This window comes from Heloderma suspectum, chromosome 2 (genome assembly GCF_057233095.1).
Source record: "Heloderma suspectum isolate Gila_16-S chromosome 2, 16-S_ref, whole genome shotgun sequence".
Lineage (NCBI taxonomy): Eukaryota > Metazoa > Chordata > Lepidosauria > Squamata > Helodermatidae > Heloderma > Heloderma suspectum.
This window is the reverse complement of record NC_139459.1, coordinates 31,464,501-31,485,516: the sequence shown is the minus strand read 5'-3', so window position 1 is coordinate 31,485,516 and position 21,016 is coordinate 31,464,501. Positions and strand designations below refer to the sequence as shown.

Genomic DNA, 21,016 nt, shown 5'->3' with positions numbered 1-21,016 from the left:
ACTAGGGAGGTTCTATTTAGCTATCACAGCATCAGAACACAAAGTGAGAATATTCGCCTCCATGTTGACCATCCAGAACAGGAGTAAACTGTCTTTAGTCATGTGAGGTCTAGTTTTAAAGAACAAACAAACCTAGAATCAATTTCTTTTAAATGTACAAACAACAGTGCTTACACAGAAACTTTTAACCATCAGTGCAAAACTAATCTCGGTCAACTGATCGCAAGTCTGCACTTTTGCTTTAGAAAATCAGAAGTGCCTCTTCCGGTATTTGAAAGAATCCCAACAAGAAGCAGGTACTAGGAGGTGGTGCACTCAGATATTGGCCATTGTTCCACCACTGGACCTTGACCTACTTTCTGTCCACCTCTGAGCTAAAAGTATTTTCAGGTTTTTCAGAAAATCTTGTGATACTACAGTCAGAGAGACTAGCGCTGAACAACAAAAATCCAAATTCTCCAAGACAACAGATCACCCTTCCCCTATCTGGTGCTCTTCTGTTGTGTTTGACTACAACTTCCATTATCCCCCGGCCATCAAGGGAAGGGTGCAATGGATCAAGGAAAGTTAAAATCAGTTTAGTCCATTTTCTTACTTGGCCCTGATTGCCAAAGTAGTTGATTTCTTTTCTTTTTGTTATTGTAGTAGGAGTGGTAAGAAGTCCTATCCTATGAGAAGTCCATCCACATTTCTAGACTTCCATCACTGGTATTATCAGAAGAGACTACCACAGTTCTGATTATTCAATAGCTCACTGGCCAGCAAAAGGTTTCTGCAGATTACTTTTCCTTTTAATTCAGCATGATTGGATTAAGTGCTTCAGCTGTAAGGAATGAGCTGGTGCAGCCCAAACCTGCAGTCACTGCTTCCTCTCAAACAGAACCTCTGTCTCCTAATTCCAGATGCACCAGTGTAGTTACCAGCGGCAAGAAAAGGTAGCCTGCACATACTCTGCCAGCCTGAAACTGCAGAAACGCAGTCATAGCTAAGGCATGATACCCAATACAATTCACATTTGACATTGGCTCAGTTACTGAAGTTAAGCCTTGAAGTTGGTGGTTCTTTGTTGTAGCTGTGGAAGGGATCAAGCCAGGTAGGGCCAAGCAAGATCAATAGAGGAGAGATTTCCTACAAGGTATTTCTACTCTAAAATGGCTGCTGATCCATGTTTTCTTCAGACTAAAATCATTCCCCAGGTAGGTGTGAGGTTCCCCTGGACAAGGAGCAACCTATGAGGTATCCAGATTCTACTCTATATGCCAGTATACCTCTCTGGAATACAGTTGTATGCATTTATTAATTTAGAAAACTTACACTACTCCCGTCTAAGCCATTTGCATTGCTTAGGGTGGCTTAGAATTAAAAACAAATCAATCTTTAAAAAGGCATAAAACTGCATAAAAATGGAAACAAGCTCAGCAGATAAAGTCATTTTGAAATCAGGGTCTACCTACCACATAAAAAACCACCTGCCTGGCAAGACAAATGCTCGCTGAAACAAAGCTTGCCAGAACAGGACAGTTTAAAAACAGTAAGAAAGGGGGCAAAATGGATCTCACAGGGTAAGGTATTCCACCATCTGTCTACAACCACCAAGAAGGCCCTCTCTCTTATCCCAACCAATCGTGACTTGTCCACAGACAAGGAAAAGAGAAGGGCCTCTCCAATAGTTCTTAGGATAGGCTGGTATGGGAGGAGATGGTTCCTCAGGTATCCTGGACCCAAGCACTGAATTGTACCTAGAAACAAATTGGCAGCCAGCGCAACTTTTGTAGAATAGGGGCAATAGGATCTCCATGGGTAAGCACCCGCTAACGTCCTTGCTGCCGCATTCTGGATCAAGTGAAGTTCCCAAATAAGTTCTTCAGAAGGTAGCTGAATGAAGAGCGTATTGTGGTAATCCAGCCTGGATGTAACTAAGGCATGTGTTACTGTGGTCTGGTCTGATCTCCTCTTCTCAAGAATGGCTGCAGCTGGTGGTGCACCAACCTAAGCTGAGCAGAGGCACCAGGCCCAGCCATGATCTAGGCATTCACATGCAAAGCAGGTTCCAGGAGTACTCCCAACTGCACAGTTGGATTCTCAAAGGCAGTGGAGCTGGAGTGGGGGCAGGGAGCATCCTGGCACTTACAATGGGTTTTGGTGGCCCTCTGAGTGCCTCCCAAGCCCAGTGCAACTGCTGGCCCAGTCCCTGCTTTCCTCGCCCTCCTCCAAGGAGGAGTAGGGTGTGTTTTTAGTTGACGTGCTTTGGGAGCAGAGTCTGAGCAGGGACAAGACACCCCCCCCCACACACACACACACATCCTTAGGGGAAGTACAGGTTCTATGGGAAGTATAGGTTCTTGACAATAACCAGGTCCAAGGCCAACCAAAATATATGACTCCTTGCGCACATATATTAACATCACTCAACTTGGCTAGGCATTCCAGGACTAAAATCTGACAACCACAAATGCCTGGAATTAAGCCTTACTCAGCAAAATTACCTCACAGCCCCAATCTGAGATTATGCCTGTTAAGAGTGGGTGGACCACTGAAGAAGTGGACATGGACATTTTTTCCTAGTTCTTCTCTTAGATCGAGCGGTATCAATTACCTTCTATCTCTACTAGAGGTTCCTGAGTGAAGTCTTGGAAGAATTTGTAGAAAAACTGGCTGCAGGCAGCAAGAACAGCTTTATGAGCTTTAAAATGATGACCTGGAAGGAAGGAAGGAAGAGAACTGGGTATAAAACCTCATGTGCTAGGTGCTAATGGCAAAGAGAAAGAAATATGTTAGTATACAGCCTTATTTATTGACAAGGAACAATCTAGTGTCTATTGTTCCTCAAATTTTAACCTAACACATTATTTGTGGTTGCCATCAAAACTTCCCAGAGGGGAAGGGTGTCTTCCTCACACGGTGCAGCGGTGGAAGCAAGGCAATGCTGGTACCTCCAACAAAAGCCCAGTGTAAAATATAGAGAAAGAGAATATGCCCCTCCTTGGCATGGCGAGAACTCTAGAAACTGTTTTGAGGAGAGCATTCCCCTTCTTCCATTCAGAAAAAAACAGCTATTCTTCAACAGATCTCTCCCCAAATTTCACTTTGGAGAGTTTTCAATATCATGAATCTGGGGGGAAATTGTAGATTATCCCAAAGTTGAGGCAACATCCCCTTTAAATCTGGAAATACTATTATTTTAATAGATCTTCACCAATTCCTTTCTAAGGGAACGAGAACATTCAGTTACCACTGAATACAACTGTGTGAGAAGGCAGCCCACGCTACAGAAGTTGGGGGTAATTTCTCTGCAGAGAACTCTAGTACTGAGGAACAGTTTCCTTTTTCCCTCATGGTAACTGAAATGCACATGGGGATGTTTCTTCCAAACCTAATAGCTCATTCTAACTACCCATTTACAACAGCTTTGACCAACCAGGGCTGAGGTTTCTTGACATCATTCACGCTACACCTAACCCTCCCCAGATGGCATTACAGATCCAGACACACCAAGCCGGAGCCCTTTTGTTTGTGTCTACAGGGACTCAAGTGTGGCATCTAAAATAGGAGATACTAAGGGCTTATCACATGTTACCATGCTTCTCCAGTCCCTTTTTAAAAAAGCATTTGGACAGGAAAAGCATTTCTCATCCCCTGGGCAATTTTTACAAGTGGATAAACTGCCCCTTTGCAGAGGCAGTGGCTGAGAGGAAGTTACACAACAGCTTTGGTAACAAACATCCTTTCCAAGACACAACAAATATGTTTTAAACTTGGTGTGCGATTTAGTCAAAGTGAGCATTTTTACCATTCCCAATGTTTTTCAGTTGGAGGGATTTAAGTGCAGACTTACCTCTCCCTTTGAAATCAACAGGAATTAAGAGTCTTTGTAGGACATATGAGGTACTAAAATCTCAACCTTCTACCGTCTTTACTATTTATTCACTGTATACATACATGTAAATTATAAAACTCCCTACCAGAAAGGACTCTGCTTTAACTGCTACTTGCCCTTTGGCTGCAGAAGCGAGGGCAACCATATTCCGACCTCTGCCAATGGGAGGTCGCACCTCCTCTCTCCCAGAAAGAGCCCCTTGGCAAGGAGAAGACCAGGCTGGCACAAGCCATAGGTTAGCGAAGAAGCAGCTGCAGAGAACTTGCTCCCCCCCCGCCCCCACCTAAAAGAACTCTGCTCTGCCAGTGGCCCTGGAACCACAAAAGTAAGAAGAGGCATACTCTGACCTCTACCATCAGACAGATAAACCAGGGCTACCAGGAACCTCATCACTTCTACCCAAGCAAGACCACCAGCAAGGAAAGGACAGCCTGGCCCCAACTAAAGACAAATGCCTGCTTACGACTGTTCTGGCATTGTCGAACCAATCTCCCTTTTCTATTTCTTCCCTCCACCTCCCTCCCTAATGTGTCTCTGTTGTCTTCTTTTTTGTGTTTGTAATCCTGAAGAAAAGGGCCTGGGTCATTTTTTAAACTGATGTGAGCTAATTTTGGAAAGAGTAGTTGTCTGAAAAGTGGGATAAAATATAATAATAAAATGTGAGTCAAAGATGTCAGAACTTGGTTTAGCATAAGCCTTCCCATTTACGTTAATCCAGTGCCTTTGGGGTTTACAAATTGCCTTTTGCAAATGCTCAGGTGGTGTAGCAGCACTTGATACCAACAGCCATTTGCTTATAACACACCACTCTCTGAATTGATTTTTCCTCCAGAAAGGGTGCTTTCCTGTTGTCTCCACTGTAAAGTAAACTTTATCATAGCCTGGAATTTATGGGAAACAATACATTCCACAGTTTTGTGAATCTTGGTGAGCAGTGTTTCTTTTGCTCAGTTATATTTTTCTTGCAGTAACTGATGGATCGAGAGAAAACAGAGAGATTAGAGACAAAACATTAACTGGTTTCTTGTTGACAGCTACGAGGCAATTAACTGCAAGTAATTGCAAGAATGCCTGGATGCTGACAATACTGTTGTGGAAAAAGAAAACCTGGGACATAGCAATAAATGGAAAACTGACACAGAAGATAAGAGTGCACAGAGGAATAAAGAAAAGAGACAACTTCAAGAAGGAATGAAAAAAAACATAGAGAGTTTATGAAAAAAAGAGTCAAATGGAACAACTTTGATAGAAGCTTATAGAAATCTGAGGGACTCATGAAAAGAAAAAGATAATAATGGAATGACATAGGATGAACCTGGAACAGAGATAGAAAATAAAGGAGGGGAGAAGAAGAATTCTGAAACTGTTTGAGCTGGGGGAGGGACTGGGGAGGGATTTTGAATAAGAATGTGTGCATTTTTTATAATTTCTTTTGAAAAATAAATAAAAATATTTTAAAAAACCAAAAATTTACATGTTTCTTGCAATAACTGATGGATGGTATTAACTGAACAATATTCCATGGGAAAAGAGTTCCAGAGTATCTAAAGGCACATCTCCTCCCACATGTACCTGCTCGGACATTTAGGTCATCTTCAGGAGCCCTCCTTCAGGAGCCCCCGCCAAAGGAAGCTAGGCAGGTAGCTACAAGGGAGAGGGCCTTTGCAGTGGTGACACACCACTTATGGAATAAAGACCCCAAAGCGGTTTGCTTGGCACCTTTTCGGTGCCAGGCAAAGACCTTTCTTTTCTCCCAGGTACTTTAGAGACCAAGTTCTAGGTTATCATGGCTGCTTTATTGATTCCTGTGCTGTTTGTTGTTTTGCATTATATTGTATTTTATTCTTTTAGATATTTGTATTTTTTATTTTTAATAAAAAGTTTAACTATGTTTTTAAAATGGCATTTTAGTGTTTTAACTGTTTGTAATCTGCCCAGAGAACATTAGTTATTGGGCAGATTAGAAATGTACCAAATAAATAAACATTGAAGCCTGAAGAAAATATTTCAAAACAATTACTATTTTAAGCCAAAGTATTTAAACCTTATTGGCAGAAATCTCATTTGGACTTTTGGAAGGGAGGAAATATGAATTTTGCTGTTCTCTCTTTACACAAGCTATAAGACAGCACACAAATCTGTCTTATCAAATGATTTAGTAAGAAATTCAAAGGTTCAATTGCGGATTTACAGTTTGCTACAGAAACTTGTAAAATAGATTCCATTATCATAAGAACCTTCTACAAATGTAGAATTTATTTTCAAAAAGCTAGCAGTACATATCACTAAACAAACAGAAAAAAAAGTCTGTGTATCCTACAATATTGGTGACTGATCTGTGCAGTCTGATCCTCTGCAAATTTATTTGGAATTAATCCTGCTGAATTCAATGACATTTACTCCTAGGTAGATAAGTAACCTAATACTATAAGGAGCTGTAGGACTTGTTTCTGTCTAAACATGCATAGAATTGCACCCTTAGCCTCCAGATTAAAGGAATCAGGCTTCTCTCATTTCAGCTGCCTAACAGAGCAACCCTACAGGTGGGGATGAGGGAGAGAAAGAGGCTGCAGTGGAGCTACCACTATTTTCTGTGCCATGCTGGCTCAGGCACAAAGTGGGGCTGGGAGCTGTGGAAGGGAATTAACTATGCCAACTCTTGGACTAAAATAGTCTCTGGCTCTGGTTAGGGGGTGGGGGTAATGCGAATAGAATCCTGTGGATCCTTGGCTGACCCAGCATGCCCCCAAACCACTGTTTTGGCCCTGCCAGTGGCAGGGAAACCACAAGAGCACAAAGCTCTGCCACTATCCAGGAAGGACCTCAGAAACAGATTGCTCTCTTCACCAGCGAAGAGGGAGGTCTGTAGCATCGAACAGTCCCTCGTCCAGCCTTGCAGGGAGCATAGGATTACTCAATAAGTCACTTTCATTTAAATTAAATTGGCTTAAACCCAGCTACTTTGGCTTAGCTGTTCCATGGACTGGACACTGAGCAAATTATGGATTGTATGCATGCGTGAGACTCCATTTACATCACTACATACCATCAACAATCAGAGTGATGTCTGTGAACTGATCCTGCTCCCGCTGTTCATTCAGTCTGTCCAAAATTACTTTGTAATGTTCTGGAAATTCTTGAATGCATTCCATCGTCTCTTCAGCTTCCATGGCTAGATTTGTCTAGGAAAGATCACCAATCAAAATGAGAACTCTACAGTCCATAACCACAAATACGAATAATTAGCAAGCAGCAACGGGTATCCAAAGTAAGAAACACAACCTATTATAACGAGTAAAATTAGAAGGCACACAATATTTCACCATCTTTGAAGAAGAAATGCAGCTCAAAGGCAGCTGAAGACAGCATGAAGCCCATGGTACAAACGTACAAGGGGAAGGAGGGAAATGCCAGTCCCATCAGGGCAAATGCAGCCCAGAAGTAATGGCACTGAGAAAGGGAGAAGAAAAGAGGTGGCTTTCAGAGAGAAAAAAGTGCTTTAAGAGCTGTTTCTTAATGAGCTCATTCATAGGAAGATTTCGGCATTTAGCTTTTTCCCTTAGGAATTTGACACACACCTGTCCCAGCATCTGTATTTCATCACTTTTCAAGTTTTCTTGCAAAGAACAGAACGGGAAAGGTCTTCATCACGTCTTTCAACTAGGAGTAATTTAGGAAACTAAGGGAAAAGTCACTGTTTATTTATCTAGCTCACATGGAACATGTATTCATATTGCCTATACTATGAACAAGAAAGCTGTGCAACAGAAAGAACAAAACTGTGCATGTGGGGGTTATGTGGCCACAGTAACCCAGACAACAGGTGAACTAGTCTTGGAAGCTGTAGCGATCCACTAAAGAGATGGACGGCTGGGAGAACAATGTAAAGTTGCCTAGGAGTCTCTTCTTCTCTGTCTCTCTTGCATGCACGCGCACACACATGGCAAGAGCCACTTCTCCATAGTCAATTTCAATCTTTCCTCTATCATGGAACTCAAGGCGGCCTACGGGGGACTCCCAGGCGGTCTCCCATCCATGTACTGACCAGATGCAAACTTTTCTTTAGCTTCAGCAAGGTTGCTGTATCACATTCCTCCAGACTATGCCCTGGGACAACCTGAGCATCACAACCCCCTGGGACGATCCCAAGGGCCAGCCTCAATTTTTCTGCCAAAGCCAGCATCAGATTTGTTTCGAGCCAGTCCTGTAGGCAGTGTTAGGATTCTCAGGTACCAGGATCAATATTTCCCAGACAGACATCAGGGTTTTTCCAGCTATAGCCAAAGTGGTTACAATTCACAAAACCACACTTTCTGATCCTGGTTTTCAACAGTCCTGAATAACTATGTTCCCTAGTCTAGATAAACGAAACAGAATTAATATTCTACACCTATGTGCATCTTAAAAGCTTGGAACTACTTTGAGAATGCAAAAATGAAGGTTAAGACTGACAAGACCAGAATCCTGTATACAGTTACCTGCAGGTAAGACCCACAGAATACAGTGACCCAGTTCAAACATAACAGCAGCAAATTGTGGGTTAATTAACCAACAATTGCTGCAGCATTTGCTGCCGCCATTTTGCTGCCACATTTGCTGATTGACCCAATCAGAGGTTATTTGATGACATGCAAATCCAGATACTATGGGTTAATTACTTATTTCTGACTAAACATGAATTGGGCAACACCACAAGTCAGGTGACCTTGAAGTGAACCCTGAGACAATGCAAATAAGTATATTAACAATAGAATTGTTTGTAATAGTAATGCTCCATAACGTTTTGTGAACCGCCCAGAGAGCTTTGGCTATTGGGTGTTACAGAAATGAAATAAATAAACAAATAGTGGGTTAAACAGCCCACAGTTAACCTAAGAACTAATCATAGGTTAACTGTGGGTTGTTTAACCTATGATTAACCCATAGTGTCTGTCTTCGCACATCACGAAATAATCTCCGATCAGAGGTTGCATAATCAAAATGGTGGCAGCACACACTGCAGTAAATTGTGGGTTAATTAACCCAGGATTTGCCACCATTATACACAAAGAGAGCCAGAATGACTTACTTCTGACTAAACATGAATTGGGCAGCACCACAAGTCAGGTGACCTTGAAGTGAACCCTGAGGCAATGCAAATAAGTAAACTAACAATAGAGTTGTTGTAAGAGTAATGCTCCATAAGAACTCTCCGCAGAAGGTCTGACCTATCCATAGGGTGACCAAATGCACCTATGGATAGGTGCATTTGAGATCAGGGGTCACATACTTTTTAATATTTGTGTGGAACAAATTCCTACTACAGGTACAGCTTTCTTTTATCCTTGGAGGGCAACTGCACCTACCAAAATTCCCTCTGCTACACAACTCAAGGCATGGATCCCTGTCCTCCTTTGGTCACTCTTTTCATCCAGGACTGACCTGGAAGAGTACATAACAGATGAGTCTCTCTAATGTATACTTGTACGTACATTTGAACTTTACATTGAAATGTCACAGGCTGTACGTCGTACAGATCCATAGTTACCGCTTACCAGGTCTTTTTTGTGCGTGCTGTACTTATGCACATGCTGAGCTTTGTACAAACCTCAGCCATTGGTCAGAGAACTAAGGGCCACTGGAGGCTACACCTCCCTACCTCCTAGGAAGAACATCATGGCAAGGGCGAGACGAACCTAGCCCCATCCATGGACCAGAGAAGGAACAGCTGCGGGGAGCTTGTTTCGCCCTTCCCTACCATAAAGAACGCTAAGGGAGCAATCCTATGGCCCCTAGACAGTGCTCAACCTCAGAGGTGGGAATCTGAGATCCTCCCCAGCCCTCTCAGCCAGCATGAAAAGAAATGCGCTGGCTGCCCTCTGAGGTCAGAAAAGCAACCCTGGAAAGGGGGAAAAGGGGGCATTTTGGTGGGAAGGGGAGGAATATGGAGAGGCCAGGATACGAGCTATTCTGAACTTCTTCCAGCCGCCTTCCTTCCTCCTCTGTAGACAGGCAAAAAATGCTGGGCACGATGGGAAGGCAAAGATCACCTCCGCCACTCCTCCTGCCCTGCATTGGATGATAGGAAGCCTCCGGGTCCAGGGGCTTCCTATCATCAAGGGTGCAATCAACAGGCTTGCATTCTTGGGGCACATTCTTATGCATATTTAGCCAGAAAAGAATCCTACAACTCCCAACATTCCCCAGCCAGTCCCATGCTGGCTGCACAATGCTGGGAATTGTAGGCCTTTTTTTCTGTCTAAACATGCATAGGATTGCACCTGTATAAGAATTTCGAAACTAAGACCTGGTACCCAAGTTTTGCAGTTTTCCTCCTCCCTCCCAATCCCACTTCTATTAGTGTTGTGTCTAAAAGACTGAAGCCTGAATGCAGGGAATGTCTTATTATTAATCGTTGTGAGCTGCTCTGGGAGCCTTTTTTGGCTGAAGGGTGGAGTAAAAATGGTGTAAATAAATACATAAAATAAATATCACCGGCTGCACCTCTTGCACTTGATGGCTGCTTTTAACCATTGTTTTTCATCTATAGTCATGTGTGCGTGTCTGCCAAATGGGGCTCACGTGTCATTTATTTTATAGACTCCAGTCTACCTAGGTTTACACCACAATAACTGCTGGTTTTTAAGATGCCACGCAAGAACTCTTCGCCGGCTCTCTCCCTCCCGGGACTCCTCGGGGGAGCGCGGGAGCCCTGATGCCCCCAGAAGCGCACGTGCCCCTCGAGCTCAGAAGCATCGCCCCTTTGGAGGATCACACGGCCTTTGACCTCATTGGGGGCACACCCGTCAATCATTTCAACACCAGCCAATCGTAGCACAGACAGGAAGCGAAAGGGGCCAATGAGCGCTCCAAGCGGGCTAAGCGGAAGGCCTAGCCGCTGAGGGGTGCCGACAAGCGAAAGCGTCTCCTAAAGACAAAAAAAGGACGGAGCGGGAGGTCCCCGGACGGGCCGGCGCGAACGGAAAGACGCCACAGGAGCCGGCGCATGGACCAGCGCAATTCCAGCGGCGGCCCCGTCTCCAGAGCCGTTATTACGTCATCAAATCGCGCATTAAATCGATCCCTTTTCGACGCCCGCCTCGGCCGGAGGAGCGCGCCGACCCGGAGAAAACCGGCCTGTCCCGTAAAGCACTCACCGGGAGACGCCTCCTGCCCCGCCGCGCCGCCGCGGCCGCCGCTATCGCTTCCTGCCCGCCTAGCTCGCCGAAAAGCGGGGCAGGCGCCGGCCAATAGCGCTACTCGCATTCCCGTCCTGCACCGCTCGCCGGAAACGGCGAACTCGTTGGCCGTCTCTACCTGTCAAGGCGCTCTCGGGAAACTGGTGGAGCCAGGTGCATGCTGGGAAGTGCCCGCTCTGGGCCGTCCTCCACTCTCTAGGCCGCGAGGTGCGTTCTGGGAGGAGTGGTCGCGCTCTGCTTTGCCACGCTTCCGCCACCCGGTGCGCGCTCGCCTGAAGCGGTGGCGTTTGCTGAGTATATCATTAAAGTCAAGCTATGGCAGCACAGTAAGAAGCAGAGGCATCACCTTGCCGACAAAGGTCCGCATAATCAAAGCTACGGTTTTCCCAGTAGCAACGTATGGCTGTGAGAGCTGGGCTATAAGGAAGGCTGAGCGCCGAAGAATGGATGCCTTCGAACTGTGGTGCTGGAGAAGACTCTGACGAGTCCCCTGGAGTGCAAGGAGGTCCAATCAGTCCATCCTAAAGGAAATCAGCCCTGACTGCTCAATGGAAGGACAGATAATGAAGCTGAAGCTCCAATATTTTGGCCACCTAATGTGAAGAGAAAGCTCCCTGGAAAAGACCCTGATGCTGGGAAAGACTGAGGGCAAAAGGAGAAGGGGACGGCAGAGGATGAGATGGCTAGATAGTATCACCGATGCAGTGAATATGGACTTGAGCACACTCCAGGAGAGAGCGCAGGACAGGAAGGCCTGGCGTGCTATGGTCCACGGGGTCACGAAGAGTCGGACACGACTGAACAACAACAAACCCAGTACTTGCATATGAGGCACCGCAGGTTAAGCAATGCTAAAACATGCATACTAGCGCCTGCACGTAGAAGTTCTTCAACCTTGTTTCACAGCGTTCAGAATAGAAAGTTGTCACTAGCATTTGGCATTAAAAAAAATAAGGTTAGGCAAATACTGTTTCACGTTAGAAGCAGCACCAATGAAAGAAAACAGAAAGCCAGAGTAACGGCTGTTCCTAAATACACTTTCCTGGGAGTGCCGCTGAAGTCAGTGTGGCTTGCTTCTGAGTAGACGTCTACAGGACAGTAGGTCCAGTAGATTCACATGTAAAAATGGGGGTGTCATGTATGATTGTAGGTCTAAGATCCACTTTATTTTAAAATGTGCCCTCTTTTATCAAGAAAAATAGTCCAGGGAGAAGTACTTTTGAGAAATATTTATCTTCAGTAAGGAGACCTACTCCATATAATAACTGTTCAAGTTCTATTTTTAATCAAACCTTAATTTTGTGATTAATATTGTGCATTCCCAATTATTCTTCCATGTTTGTTTTCTTCTTGCATTTTATGATGTGAGCCTGATGATGTGTGCCTGATGCCTCACATCATTTTTCCTTAGCTAAACTACTTCATATGGAAAGTTTTTCTCCCTCTCTTAGAATATTAGAACCTGAGGTTGTCCAGTGAAGCTGAAGAGTGGGAGCTTCAGGGCAGACAAGAAGCGCGCGTGGGGGGGGGGGGATCTTCACGATGGCAAAATGATAACAGATGACAAAGAAAAGGCAGAGGTGCTGAATTCCTACTTTGGCTCAGTCTTCTCCCAAAAGAGAGTCTATGACCCCTCTGGCAAAGGCGAAGTACAGGCTGAAGGGGCAGGATTGCAGCTTGAGATCGATAGGCATATGGTTAAGGAACACCTAATTACTTTGAATGAGTTCAAATCTCCAGGGCCAGATGAACTGCATCTAGAGTAATAAAGGAACTGGTGGAAGAACTCTCAGAACTGCTGTCTATTCTCTTTGAGAAATCATAGAGGACGGGTGAAGTGCCAGATGACTGGAGGAGGGCTAATGTCCCTATCTTCAAACAGGAGGAACCTGGGAACTACAGACCACTCAGTCTGACATCAATCCTTGGGAAAATTCTGGAGCAGATGATAAAGCAATCCATCTGGAAGGACCTTGAAAGCAATGCAGTGATGACTCGAAGCCAACATGGATTTGTCAAGAACAAATTCTGCCAGAAATATCTGATCTCATTTTTTGATCAAGTAACCTCCCTTGTGGACCATGGGAATGCTGTAGATATCATATACCTCAACTTCAGCAAAGCTTTCGACAAAGTGCCCCATGATATCCTGATGAGCAAACTAGCTCAAAGTGGGCTAGATGAAACAACGATTCGGTGGATCCACAGTTGGCTACAGAATCGGAGTCAAGAGTGCTTATCAATGGGACCTTCTCAAACTGGGGAGAGGTAACGAGTGGGGTACCGCAGGGCTCAGTCCTGGGCCCAGTGCTCTTCAACATTTTATTAATGACTTGGAGGAGGAGGTGCAGGGAATGCTGATCAGATTTGCAGATGACACAAAATTGGGCGGGATAGCTAATACTTTGGAAGACAGAAACAAAATTCAAAGTGGTCTTGATAGACTGGAGCGCTGGGCAGAAAACAACAGAATGTCAATTAATAGGGATAAATGCCAAGTTCTGCACCTAGGAAAAAGAAACCAAATGCACAGTTACAAGGTGGGGGATACGCGGCTCAACAACACTACAAGCGAGAAGGATCTTGGAATTGTTGTCGATCACAAGCTGAATATGAGCCAACAATGTGATGTGGCTGCAAAAAAAGGCAAATGCTATTTTGGGTTGCATTAATAGAAGCATCGCTTCCAAATCCCGGGAAGTACTAGTTCCCCTCTACTCAGCACTGGTTAGGCATCACGTGGAGTACTGTGTCCAGTTCTGGGCACCACACTTTAAGAAGGATGCAGACAAGCTGGAGAGGGTTCAGAGGAGGGCAACAAAGATGATCAGGGGACTGGAAACAAAGCCCTATGAGGAGAGACTGAAAGAACTGGGCATGTTTAGCCTTGAGAAGACTGAGGGGAGATATGATAGCGCTCTTCAAGTACTTGAAAGGTTGTCCCAGAGAGGAAGGCCAGGCTGTCTTCTTGATCATTCCAGAGTGCAGGACACGGAATAATGGGCTCAAGTTACAGGAAGCCAGATTCCGGCTGAACATCAGGAAAAACTTCCTGACTGTTAGAGCAATACGACCATGGAACCAATTCCCTAGGGAGGGAGTGGGCTCCCCCTCACTGGAGGCATTCAAGACGAGGCTGAACAGCCATCTGTCAGGGATGCTTTGACTTGGATTCCTGCATTGAGCAGGGGGTTGGACTCGATGGCCTTGTAGGCCCCTTCCAACCCTATGATTCTATGATACTATGTATGTTGTTCATAATTTAAATAATATGTTTATAACCTTGTAATATTTCATTAAAAGAAAACCAATTTAAAAAATAACCACTGCCAAAAAGTGGTACACTCTAGGCTCACCATTTCTAGAGACTACATTTCCTTCTTGAACTTTACCCTTGATTGAGAGTGTCATCCTTCAGAAAGCATTAGATGTGTCAGTGTTTTAATGAACCTGTTTCCGGTATATTTTACAGTAAATTGGACCTTAAAATAGTATCAAGACTTTAAAAAAGAAAAATATTCTTCATGATGTATACTACACAGATACTAAGGCTTACTATCAGATGAATAGGGCTATCAATGGCTACATGAAATCTCGTGGTACTCAGAGGTATCATGCCTCTGAGTACCAGATGTGAGTGGCAAACAAGAAGGGATCATCATTTCTGTGCTCCTCTTGTGAGTTTCTAGAAGTATATTGTTGGCCACTGTTGCTTACAGAATGATGGATTAAGAGAACAAAGAACATAGGAAGAGCTCTGCCTGTTAGTCTGGCTTTCTGTTTCACACAGTGGCCTCTAGGAAGCCCACAAGGAGATGAGCGCTCTCCTACTGTTGTTCCAAGCAAAATGGCTGTAACTTTGTACAGCTAGTCTCTTTATCTTTATAACTGCACTTGACCCTTCTAAGGAGAAGTTAGCAGCTTCCTGCATCATCTGCTTTACAAAGGTTAGCCTTGTGGAGACTTGCACAAAGTTGTAAGTCAGTAGTGCGGTAATGACTGAAAACTTCGCAGTATCCATCGTGAGGCATCAGGCCTCACATCATTTTTCCTTGGCTAAACTACTTCATATGGAAAGTTTTTCTCCCTCTCTTAGAATATTAGAACCTGAGGTTATCCAGTGAAGCTGAAGAGTGGGAGCTTCAGGGCAGACAAGAGACCGGGGCGGGGGGGATCTTCACCACCATGGAATGAGAAGTATGTTGGAGTACTACCCAGTTTTTCATGGAATTGGCTTTGGTCCATATGGGACACATGAAGCAAGATAAGCCAAGTGTACTGTACCTTTAACATCTGGTTTTCAGGGGTCACACAGCACTTGAAAGGAACATGATTCCTGGGGAGGGGAGGGGAGTAGAACAGAATGTCATCAAACTGGCAGGGGCTGCTCAACCAATAAGAGGCTTGATTCCCTCCCCTGTCCAGACTCCCCCCTAAAAAAGTAAAGGTAAAGGTGTCCCCAACCAGTCGTGTCCGACTCTAGGGTGCAGTGCTCATCCCCGTTTCTAAGCCGAAGAGCCAGCGCTGTCCGAAGACGCTTCCGTGGTCATGTGGCCGGCATGACTGAAAGCCGAGGTGCACGGAATGCTGTTACCTTTCCCACCGAGGCGGTACCTATTTATCTACTTGCAGTGTCATGCTTTTGAACTGCTATGTTGGCAGGAGCTGGGACTGAAGACGGGAGTTCACTCCATCACGCAGCACTCGAGTCTCGAACTGCTGTCCTGCCGACCTTCCAGTCTGCGGTTCAGCGTCTTAACCACTAAGCCACCGCGACTCCCCCCTACTACATTATTATGAATGGAGAGCAACTAATTTTCCCCATGTGTGCAGATTTCCCTGAAGAAGCCAAAATCCCGAGTTCTCTGAACGCTCCCCCTCCTTCCCCTTACCCCAGTTTTGCAGCATTCCAGCAATCTGCTGCGGAGTTATTGCTCCCGCTCCATTTTTCCCCATGTGTGTATGTTTGCTTATTGCTTCCCCCCCCACACACACACACACACTCTTTCTCCCTCTCCCTGCTCACAAGAGAGCAACAGGACGAGTTACTAAAGTTAGCCTTTAACCCTTTCACTGCAGGGGAGCGATATTTATTTCTTCTGAGTAAACATGCACAGAAGGGGAGGATATGTTAAAGATTAAAAGCAGGCTAGCTAAGGTGAAGGAGTGTCCCCGCTACTGCTGTAATGTGAGGGGTTGCTGCTGCGCTCCTGTGGATTTTCTCAATGGGAAAAACTACTTCCATTGGGGAAATAAGAGGGAAAGGGGCGTCCCACCATGTCACTGCCAGGTCATGGAGGCACGCCCAGGATTTAATGCGGGAGGACATGGCACACTGTGGTAATACCTCCAGGGAGCCACTTTCAGTACCAAAAAAAAAAAGTCACAGTAAAAGGAGTTTCAGAAAATGCGGCTTTCAAGAGGGAAGTGGCTGGTTGGCAGCTGATTGGTGACAACGATCACAAAGGAACTCAGACTGCTCTTAACTTCGCACTAAATCACTAGTGAAGACAATTGGTGGTGGGGACAGTGTGCTCGGGGTGGGGGGCTCCTCCTGCCCCTCCTCCATTGAGGAGACCCCAGTTTCTAGGTCTGGCAGGACTGAGCCCCAACAACATGACACCCACAGGGACACTCAAAGCAGAGCCTCCAGAGATAGTAAATTAGTAAAAGGGATCCTCCCCCCCCCCAATTTAGCGACTGAAATACGAAATGTTAGCAATGCTTATACCATATGGGGGTTGGACTCGATGGCCTTGTAGGCCCCTTCCAATCCTACTATTCTATGATTCTATGATAATATTTCAGATGCTAAGTGGGGGTGGGGGACTACCTTTTACTAATTCATATATTTGCCTTTAAAACAGACATATGGAAAAGACTGCCATCCTCATGTCATTCTGTATCAGTTGGTACAGGAAAAATGTACTTCTTGCAAGTGTGTTCAATCAACTGTTCAAAAGTCTTTCCTCTTCATCAGCTTGCCAACCCAGGAAGGGCGCCAAATGATTGCAAAACTGTTTACATCAGCACATTTTATCTTCAGGCTGGAAAGTACTTTGTAGCTCCATGTCTAACATATTTGCTCGTTTCAGTATGTATTTGGATTCAGACACGCGCTTTCGTTGTCATATCCATTCTCAACTCTTTCCAGCCACGGGATGCGCTTCCCGGTTTTAGGCCGAAGTCCCTTGGCACTGAGCAACTTTCGTGAGACAGGAACGCTCTGTTATTTGTTTGCAGTTTTGATGGAATGTGAACTTCAGCAAAGCAAGTGCCTGCAATGTGCTCCTGCGTTGTGCTTCGGTATGCACTACTTTGAAGTAGCCTCTCAAGAGTGTATCACTTCATTTTGTGAATCCTGAAGTACTGCAACCATTCTTCTCTGCCTTGTTAACGTTCAGCAGGTCAACGACGTTGCCAGTACTATGTCTGGAATGTGTGCAGCCAGCCAGGGACCACACCTGAAGTGCAGGTTCTCCACCCAGGCTCTCAAATCAGTTGAAATATAAGGTCCAAGGCTGGATTGGAGTTTCTGCTGTTGACTAGGCAGGCACAGAAGGCCTGGCCATTCCAGAAGCATCCTACTGCTTGCCAGTCATAGGGGCTAACCGTGTTGCACCATGTTGGCTCCAGGTTTTGCAGGGCAAGACCCCCTCAATGTGTCCTCTCCCACAATGAGTCTACCTTCTCACTGCCATTGTCACCAGCTGCTGTTGGTTCTCATCCCCTTCCTCATCATGGCTACCACTTGCATGTGTGAGAGTCAGTGAGCAAGTTGGCAGTGGCATCTACTGCTTCTCCTTCTCACCACTACCATTGTCTAGGCCAGAGTGAGAAGCAGGTGAACAAGCAGGTTGTCATGGTAAAGAGGAGGAGCAACTCCAGGGGGCCCCTGCTGGGATGTGGACCCTTAGCAGGTGCCCAACCATGCCTACTCTTAATGCCGGCCCTGACGTTGCACATCTCAAATAGCCTTTGAACCTGCTGCACATTATTTATGTTCACTCCTCATTGTTGATCATACCAAAGAGCAAGTGAAGAGAGGCATTTGGACATCAGCCAGTTTAAGCCTAGTCAGTAAGCACGCTGGGCTACGTCCCAGCATAAGACTACGGGACTCATCTGGTTGAGTGTTGTACCGATATCAGCCTTCCCCAACCTGGTGCCCTCCAGATGTGTTGGACTACAACTCCCAGCATACCCCACCAGCCATCAAGAGGGCACCAGGTGGAGAAGACTGGCCTATAGGATTACCATTACCCTAGACCGATGACAAAAATTGGTGGGGGGGGAGGATCCCTTTTACTAATTTACCATCTCTGGACAAAGGACAGGATTACAGATAGGAAATCTCTTTATCACAGTCATAGCAGCCATTCAGGTTATGGATTACAGATTCTACACAACATTCCATAGCCTTTGTTAGGCCTGACCATAAGATCACGCTGATAATTTCTGTAAGTGCATAAAGGATATACGCCTAAAAAAACCGAGTTTCATATTCTTGTAAACAGGGGTGTCGTTAAAATAGACCCACTTGGGCACGGGCCCTGGATCTTTTGGAGCTGTGCCTGAGATCTTTTGAGCTGTCCTAATTGCCTTTTTTTTTTTTTACATTTTCTCATTGATTTGCATTGGGAAACAGAAATGGCCAAAACTTTTTTTTGTATAATAAATACATGACATTTGAAGACCTGGTAGCCCCTATGGAGCTGATTGAACCTGCCCAGTTTCAGGCAGTTTGGTACAATGGTTTTTGTTCTAGTCACAGGTAAAATCTGCTCTTGTTCCATGAATTGCTGGAGTCTACCTTGCAAGATCTTGAGCATGACCTTACTGGCATGTGAAATAAGTGCCACTGTTCAATAGTTTGAACATTCTTTAGTATTTCCCTTTTTTGGTATGGGGATATAAGTTGATTTTTTCCAGTCTGGTGGCCATTCTTGTGTTTTCCAAATTTGCTGGCATATGGCATGCATCACCTTGACAGCATCATCTTGCAAGATTTTAAACAGTTCAGCTGGGATACCGTCGTCTCCTGCTGGCTTGTTATTAGCAATGCTTCTTAAGGCCCATTCCACCTCACTCTTCAGGATGTCTGGCTCTAACTCACTGACCACACCGTCAAATCTATCCCCAATATTATTATCCTTCCTATACAGATCTTCCGTATATTCTTGCTACCTTTTCTTGTCCCTTCTGCTTCTGTTAGGTCATTGCCATCTTTTTTTTTATCATACCCATTTTTGCCTGGAATTTACCTCCGATGTTTCTGATTTTCTGGAAGAAGTCTCTTGTCCTTCCTATTCTATTATCTTCTTCTACTTCCGCGCATTGCTTGTTTAAAAATAATTCCTTATCTCTTCTGGCTAACCTCTGGAATTTTGCATTTAATTGGGCATATCTCCCCCTATCACTGTTGCCTTTTGCTTTCCTTCTTTCTTGGGCTACTTCCAGTGTCTCAGCAGACAGCCATCTTGCCTTCTTGGTTTTCTTTTTCTTTGGGATGTTTTTTGTTGCCGCTTCCTGAACAATATTGCGAACTTCTGTCCATAGTTCTTCCAGGACTCTATCTACTAAATCTAGTCCCTTAAATCTGTTCTTCACCTCCACTGCATATTCAGTAGGAATATTGGTGAGCTCATATCTAACTGATCTGTGGGTGTTCCCTATTCTCTTTAGTCTGATTCTAAATTGTGCAATAAGAAGTTCATGATCTGAACTACAAACAGCTCCAGGTTTTGTTTTTACCGACTGTATAGGTGTTCGCCACCTTTGGCTACAAAGGATGTAGTCAATCTGATTTTGGTGTCGACCATCTGGTGAAGTCCATGTATAAAGTCGTCTCTTAGGTTGTTGGAAGAGAGTGTTTGTTACGCACAGTGGGTTGTCTTGGCAAAATTCTATCAGCCTATGTCCCGCTTCATTTTGTTCTCCCAGACCATGCTTGCCTGTAATTCCAGGTGTCGTTTGACTACCCACCTTAGCATTCCAGTCTCCTGTAATGAAAATAACATATCTTTTTGGCGTATTATCCAGTAGGTGCTGCAGATCCTCATAGAACTGATCTACTGCTTCTTCAGCATCTGTGGTTGGGGCGTATATTTGGATCACTGTGATGTTAAATGGTTTACCCTGAATTTGAATTGAGATCATTCTATCATTTTTTGGATTGTATCCAAGCACTGCTTTAGCCACCTTATTATTAATTACGAAGGCTATTCCATTTCTTCTGTGGTCCTCTTGTCCACAGTAGTAGATCTGGTGGTCATCTGATGTGAAGTGGCCCATTCCAGTCCATTTCAGTTCACTGACACCCAGAATGTCTATATTTAATCTTGACATCTCCCCAATAACCACATCTAATTTGCCCTGGCTCATAGATCTTATATTCCAGGTTCCTATGGTGTGTTGATCTTTAGAACGTCGGATTCGTCATTCACCAGCAGCACCGTCGGCCACTAGCCGTACTTTCGTCTTTGAGCTAGCTGCGTCATCACATCTGGGGCTAGTTGAACTTATCCTCTGTTCTTCCCTGGTAGCATTTTGACCATCTTCTGACCTGGGAGTCCCATCTTACGATGGTATACCGACATATCTCTGGTTGTACTGATCCATTTAGTTTTCATGGAAAGAATACTGGGATTGGTTGCTGTTACCTTCCCCAGGGAATGTATTTAGTCTGACCTCTCTACCATGACCTTCCAGTCTTGGGTGTCCCTTCACAGTTTAGCTCATGGCGTCATTGAGGTGCTCAAGCTCCAGCACCATGACAAGGTAACAATCTCCTTTGCTGGAGACATTGGGCAGGTGTAATCCCCTTCTAGGGGGCTACTATGCCAGCAATTATCTGACCAAGAGAAAAAAGTTACAGCTTTTTCTAATTTCCCATGGTAGTCAACAGGAAGCATAAAGACTTATTTTTCCAAACTTTGACTCAGGTTTGATGCTGAGCTGA

At 44.8% G+C, this 21,016-nt stretch overlaps 1 protein-coding gene across 5 annotated transcripts in view; it reads right to left on the bottom strand.

Moving 5' to 3' along the window:
• ZBTB35 (zinc finger and BTB domain containing 35) overlaps positions 1–11,140 on the bottom strand; it is a 49,769-nt gene extending 38,629 nt beyond the window's left edge. For 4 of the 5 annotated variants that reach the window (XM_084833158.1, XM_084833157.1, XM_084833156.1 and 1 more), the window contains exons 1-3: positions 11,014–11,140; positions 6,924–7,059; positions 2,597–2,698 (exon numbers count right to left, since the gene is read on the bottom strand). In XM_084833158.1, the coding sequence (XP_084689284.1) occupies positions 2,597–2,698; positions 6,924–7,047 (226 nt within the window). In that variant the 5' untranslated portion in view covers positions 7,048–7,059; positions 11,014–11,140. Of the gene's footprint in view, positions 1–2,596; positions 2,699–6,923; positions 7,060–10,337; positions 10,476–11,013 lie in introns of those variants that run through there. The other variant, XM_084833160.1, reaches the window with a different exon arrangement.
• Positions 11,141–21,016: the final 9,876 nt, after the last annotated feature.